The sequence below is a fragment of the Nelumbo lutea genome, chromosome 7 (genome assembly GCF_056320005.1).
Source record: "Nelumbo lutea isolate HS-2025 chromosome 7, American lotus-T2T, whole genome shotgun sequence".
In the NCBI taxonomy this organism is placed as follows: Eukaryota; Viridiplantae; Streptophyta; class Magnoliopsida; order Proteales; family Nelumbonaceae; genus Nelumbo; species Nelumbo lutea.
Genome location: NC_142690.1, coordinates 15,129,027 through 15,135,197, shown reverse-complemented (window position 1 = coordinate 15,135,197; position 6,171 = coordinate 15,129,027). Strand labels below are relative to the sequence as shown.

Genomic DNA, 6,171 nt, shown 5'->3' with positions numbered 1-6,171 from the left:
TGGCTTACTCATATTTAATATGTAACAGTAGCACCCACAGGTTATAGTCTAATATCCATTCAATTTGAGACCGGATCTGCTCTATACCCATAAGACACCACATCCGCACATCTCCATTGATGGCCAACACTCAATATGGGGTCATGTTGGTAGTAGATTCGGTCTGTCATTCATAGACTAGTGTTTTATATATTTTTTATTCTCTTTTATTTTATTTTGGGAACTGTGGGTAGCGTCGTATAGTTCGTTGGAAGCTGGGGGATCTGGACTTGGACTCATCCAAATTTATGGTGTCGTTAATGTTGGAAGAGTTGGAGTTTTGGACCTGACTGAAACGTGAAAACCGTACTTCAATGCTCTAATCTCTATGGGTACAGGTAAATTGGACGTTTAGACCGTTTAACCGTGAAAAAACCGTCATTTAACCATGGTTCATTGTTCCACCAACCCTACCCCAATTCCTCAGTCCTCAGTCCTCACTAATCAAAGTAAAATCAACAGTACTTTTGTTCCTTGGGGAATTGGCTGATATTCCGGTGTATCAGCCCTTGTTTTCTTTCTTACTCAGTCAAAGAAAAATATAATAACTAAATAAATTAAATTAAACCGCGTAGCAGAAACCCATTTTAAAAGGAGGAAAATCATAATCTTACCCTATTTAAAGGTCTTCAACAAGCTCTTCGATCATTGTGAGTTGTGAACCAGAGAGAGGAGGTTTCACCCTGTTTAAATTAAGGTCCTTCACTCTTCAGCAACTTCTTAATTTGACCATTGTGAGTTGTGTCCGTCTGAGAGAGAGAGAGAGAGAGGGCTATGGCAGATGGAGCAGTATCCTTTCTGCTCCAAAGGGTTGTCGCCTTGCTCGGCCAAGAAATGGAAGTTCACGTAGGACTTTCAGATGATCTTGAAAAAATCAAACAAGGGCTAAACACCCTGAAAGCAATTCTAGAGGTGGCAGAAAAAAAGCAAGTTCATGGAGTTGGGAAACAATGGGTTCTGGAGTTGCGAGAACTAGCTTACGACATGGAGGATGTTCTTGATGATCTCATGCTTCATGTGCATCCGCAGTCTCTTGGGTCTTCTTCATGGTCTCGGTTTCTCCACAATCTCATACACCACATACCCCTCCGTGAGATAGCCCATCGAATGAAGAAAATCAACACCAAGATGCGAGACATCGACACCAAGATGCAGATGCAAGAGTTATGCCACCATGGGCATCCTTCTTCATCTGGCCCCCAACCAGAATCAAGTTTCAGTTCCCGGTGCCAAATGTCCAGCAAACTGATCATGGCTCAGGATGATGAGATTGTCGGAATTGAGAGGCCCATGCAGGAACTAAATGAGCTGTTAACGGGTGCAGACAACCCAAGGCGTACTGTGATTTTAGTGACGGGGCCTGCTGGTTCAGGCAAAACCACTCTCGTTAAGAGAATATATGATAGCAAGAGCGTGAAGAATCATCACTTCCAAAGCCATGCTTGGATCAATGTTCGACAGTCATACAACTCCAAGCAGATCCTACAGGAAATGCTAAAGCAGATCTCCGAAGAATACATGGGAAAAGCTTATGAAGAGATTGACGACATGGAAGAGGACGCACTGGTCCAAGGGTTGGAGAAAATCTTGCAGCATAGGAGGTACGTTATTGTTTTCAACGATGCATGGAGTCTAGATACATGGGAGGATATTAAAAGGATAAGATTCGCGTTGCCAGATAATAACCTCCGTAGTAGGATATTGATCACAACACGTTACAAGAAAATTGTCTCATGCCTGCAATCCCCCACACTTTATTTTCATCTTCAGCCTCTCAAAAAAGAAAAAGCTTTACAACTGTTGGAAAAAAAGGTTTTCTGGTCAACACACAGGAAATGTTGCCCTTTGGATCTAAGAGATTCCTTCATTAATTTGGCAAATAAGTGTGAGAAAATCTGTCAAGGGTTGCCACTAGCAGTCGTGGCCATGGGTGAATTCCTATCAGGCATAGTGAAAGACAAACCTATTGGTGAATGGCAGGAACAGCTAAATGGGCTTACTTCATGCCTACAAAGCAGCATCGTCCTTAGAAATATGGCAATGACTTTAGAATTGAGCTACAGCCATCTGCCTGTCCAACTTAAATATTGTTTCCTGTATTTTAGCGTCTTCCCACAGGACCTACCCATCAGACGTACAAGGCTGATCCGACTGTGGATTGCCGAAGGATTTGTGCAGCCCAAGGATGATCGATCATCCGAGGAGGTTGCTGATGATAGTCTCATGGAGCTCATCTATAGAAACCTGGTTCAAGCAGTGAAAACAGATCTTGATGGTCGACCCAGAGAATGTTGTGTTCATCCAATTATGCGTCTGATCCTTCTTCAAAAATGCAAGGAGGAGAACTTCAGTTTGGTTCTTCACCAACAGAACAATACAGATGGGCATGATCTGAAGAAGATTCGTCGCCTAAGTATCCACAGGAACCGCTGGAGTGTTACAAAAAACACGAGCTTTAACTACACACGCTCTCTTTTAGAGTTCCCTGTAGCTGGCGTTTTGCTAGACTCATCGGGGCATACGGTTCTTTCCAGATTTCAATCATTAAGGGTTTTAGATTTGGAAAAAGCCCCAATAGAGAAATTTCCGGAAGAAATTAAAGTTCTATATCGACTAAGGTATCTAAGCTTGAGAAATACAACAGTTAGTGAGGTACCGAAAGCTGTTGGTAATCTTCTAAACCTAGAAACCTTGGATCTTAAACACACAAAGGTTTCTAGGTTGCCTGTGGAGATCTTCATGCTTCAACGCCTGCGCCACCTTCTTGTTTATAGTTACAAGATGCAGAATTTATTAGACTTTGATTGTGTTGAAGGGTTTGAAGTTCTTCCAGGAATCAAGGATTTGAGTGCGTTGCAGAAGTTGTCATTTGTCAAAGCAAGCAAGAACAAACAGATAATTACGGAACTGGGAAGCTTGACACAACTAAGAAAGCTAGGAATAATTGATCTGAAAAGAGAGAATGGTAAGGTTTTATGCCATTCCATTGGACAAATGCGAAAGCTTCGGTCCTTGGATGTGAAATCAACATGTATGAAGGAGATTCTGGATTTGCAGTATTTTCCGGCCACTACTGATCATCCCCTGCTACTTCAACGTTTATATCTAAAAGGGCGTCTACAGAAGTTGCCGAATTGGATTTCTTCGCTTGAAAGCTTGGTTAAATTGCGTCTCAAGTGGTCAAAATTAAGTGGTAGCCCATTGGGGCCCCTTGAGTCTTTGCCTGAGCTACTGGAACTCCAATTGATGGACGCTTATATTGGGCAAAAATTATGTTTCCAGAAAGGAAAGTTTCGAAAGCTTAAGGTACTGGAATTCCTTCAATTGGATAATTTGAATGAAATTGAAGTGCAAGATGGTTCCATGCCAAGCCTTGAGAAAATGATCATGAGGAGTTGCAGGAACTTAAAATGCGTGCCAGTTGGTACCATTTATCTATTTCAACTCAAAGAATTGATTCTGGAAATAATGCCCGAGGAACTTGTGGCAAAGCTTCGACATGGAGGGGAAGATCGTCCGTTGGTCCAGCATATTTCCTCCATTAATGGGGGGAGGATTGTTAACTATCGTCTGGAAAGTGATGGAACCATGATTCGTGAATATATTTGATTCGTGTAGATTGCAACCTTTAAGTTTCAGAGGTCAGGACACCACTTTGGTAAGCATAAACGTTGCCATTTCTCTTATTGTTTAATATCTTTAATTTCCTTCTAAATTGATTATGATGAAGATTCTTTTGACAATCTAAACGTTGTCTATTCAACGTTACTGTAAGTCCCCAATGATCAACGTTCCATTTTATGTAAACATTTATTTTATTTAGTTTCATTTTTATTTTTTTTGGCTGCAGGTTGTTTCATGTTTGTACTCAAGCTCTAATTTGTGAAATTACTGTGTAGGTCTCTCTCTCTCTCTCTCATGATTCTTATACATGGCCACGTTATGTATCTTCTTTAACATATGGATCTTCTCGTCTCAGGTTATCTCATGCGCTTACTTGAATGTAGTTTCTCCACAGATTGATAACCCAAGGACTGAAGGGATGGTTGTGGTGACCCTGAGAACACACGGAGAAGCTGGAAGAAAAAGACATATTTGGGATTAGTTGTCTGTAATATGTTTTTTTTTTTTTCTATTTTGTTGTGTGTGTATCAATTTGCTTATCATTTGGATTCAAACAAGGTTTGTATGTATAAATAATCAAACTTTAAGACGTGAAAGTTCTACCGATCGAGAGAATTAAAAATCTCTCCGATCTTCTTTTATTTAAATTAATATATAGTTCACGTTTGATTTTCTACTATTTCCTTGCTTAAGCCTCGTTGATAATTCAGCCTTGTAAAAGAATTTGTCAATTCAAATAAAACAATCTATCATCATTATAGAAGTCTTGAACGGATCAGAGTCAAAAGTTTGTTTTGTCTTTTTATTCTTTTTTCTAAGACGTCGAAAACAATTCCATTCAACCATTCGATCTCTACTTTGCTAGTTTGCCTCGCTCTTTGCCTTGAGTGACAATTTGGAAACGCGACAATCTAAGTATCTATCGTTAACCAACCACTGTCAATTATGTTGTGTATCATGTGACATCATCTGCTATTAAGACTTTTGAAAATGTTAAAATTACCTCTTGAAAATAAAATAGTGTTCATCATCTTCTTTCTCGAGAAAATAAAACAGAAGCAAGTTTTGTGCTTTTAAAACATTCAAATTAAAAGTGCATGAAGAAAAAAAAACGGTGTAGAATCCAAACAGATGTCCATAGTTGTGTAGATTTCTACTCCCTCCCTCATGAGATCAAGGTGGATTCCTACAGCTCTTAATCTAAGTTCTGGAATACTATCAGATACTCCACTTGATCTCTCCATGAAAACCCTAGCAGTGCAATGCACTTCTTGTTTTCTCCCTATAAACCCTCAAGAGAAGAACAAAACACTGATAAACAGAAAAAGGGGAAGAACCCTAGCATATGCTAAAATTCTCTCCACTTAGTGTTAACCTTGTTTCTTTCTTTTGACATTTTATAATCATCAATGGCTTCAAAATGGATTCAAAAGAGGCTGAAGGATCTGAAGAAAGATCCTCCCACCTCTTGCAGTGCTGGTCCGGCAGAAGACATGTTCCACTGGCAAGCAACAATCATCGAACAGTCCCTTTGTCGTGGTGTGTTTCTAGTAACTATTCATTTTCCACCAGATTACCCATTCAAGCCGCCAAAGGTTTCTTTTTGTACCAATGTATTCCCTTCCAGCATCAACAACAATAATGGGAGAATCTGTATTGACATTCTGAAAGAGCAATGGAATCTTGCCCTACAATATCCACAGTGTTATTGTCAATTTGCCCTCTGCTAACTGATCCAAACCCAGACGATCCCCTGTTTCCTGAGATTGCCCACATGTACAAGACTGATAGAGAAAATAATGAAGCAACTACCCGTTCTTGGACATAGAAATATGCCATGGGATAGGAGCTTCAGATTATGGAGGTCTCTCTCACTATTAAATATGTAAACGAAACCTGGAGCCTTGGTTAGAGCATATGCGAATCAACTTTGTATTGTTGGAATTTGTAGGATCCAAAAAAATTCGTGTGTTGACATATTAAGAAGGGAGTGATGATCATCCAAAGAAATTAGTCGATGCAGAGGACTCTTCAGTTCGTCTCTTCAGGCTAACGCAAGTAGTATTAAAGATGAAGACAAAGGTGAAGAAACTGCTGAGAAGAGATATAAAATCTGATGGTGAAGACCAGGATTTGATTTTAGATGGAAAAATTAAAATGGATAAAAAATTTGACAGTTGATTCTATTTTGAACGGATGGTTGGTGAAGAAAATTAGATAACACCCAAAGGGAATTTGTGTATTTTCACATGCTATTAACACATGGTTAATAGTAGGTACTCGATTGTTGCATTTCGAAAGTTCAGTTATTGGATTGTTGCATTTTAAAGTTTGGAGACTAAATTGTCACTTGAGCGAAAATACATGATACCAATCTGGATTTTTCCTTATCCTTATACATGGTCACTTTTTTATGTATGAAAGTTTAGAAAGCTCGCACGGTTTGTCCCCTATGGGACAGAAAATTGTGTCCCATCCAATAGAAAATTGCCACGTCACCTTTTACAT

At 39.5% G+C, this 6,171-nt stretch overlaps 2 protein-coding genes and 1 pseudogene across 3 annotated transcripts; all 3 read left to right on the top strand.

Moving 5' to 3' along the window:
* The first annotated feature begins 813 nt into the window (after positions 1-813).
* LOC148845268 (disease resistance protein RPM1-like) lies at positions 814-1,894 on the top strand. The gene is made up of 2 exons (XM_088955862.1): positions 814-1,640; positions 1,810-1,894. The coding sequence occupies exons 1-2, from the start codon at positions 814-816 to the stop codon at positions 1,892-1,894; spliced, it is 912 nt and encodes a 303-aa protein (XP_088811988.1).
* A 10-nt stretch (positions 1,895-1,904) lies between these two features.
* On the top strand, positions 1,905-4,342 carry LOC148845267 (disease resistance protein RPM1-like). 2 transcript variants are annotated; one of them, XM_088956381.1, is made up of 3 exons: positions 1,905-3,697; positions 3,890-3,934; positions 4,019-4,342. In XM_088956381.1, exon 1 carries the CDS (start codon positions 1,966-1,968, stop codon positions 3,646-3,648), a length of 1,683 nt encoding a protein of 560 aa, XP_088812507.1. In that variant the 5' UTR covers positions 1,905-1,965; the 3' UTR covers positions 3,649-3,697; positions 3,890-3,934; positions 4,019-4,342. The 2 variants fall into 2 exon arrangements, with proteins under 2 accessions (XP_088812507.1, XP_088812506.1); XM_088956380.1 differs by having other exon boundaries at positions 3,890-3,938.
* Positions 4,343-5,072: 730 nt separating this feature from the next.
* Positions 5,073-5,509, top strand: LOC148845266 (ubiquitin-conjugating enzyme E2 8 pseudogene; annotated as a pseudogene).
* Positions 5,510-6,171: the final 662 nt, after the last annotated feature.

Excerpts from the sequence above, each read along its gene's own strand:
- LOC148845267 (XM_088956381.1), top strand. The coding sequence starts at position 1,966 with ATGGGTGAATTCCTATCAGGCATAGTGAAAGACAAACCTATTGGTGAA.
- LOC148845268 (XM_088955862.1), top strand. The coding sequence starts at position 814 with ATGGCAGATGGAGCAGTATCCTTTCTGCTCCAAAGGGTTGTCGCCTTG. Across the intron at positions 1,641-1,809 it reads AAAATCTTGCAGCATAGGAG|CCTCTCAAAAAAGAAAAAGC; the intron begins GTACGTTATTGT and ends TTTCATCTTCAG.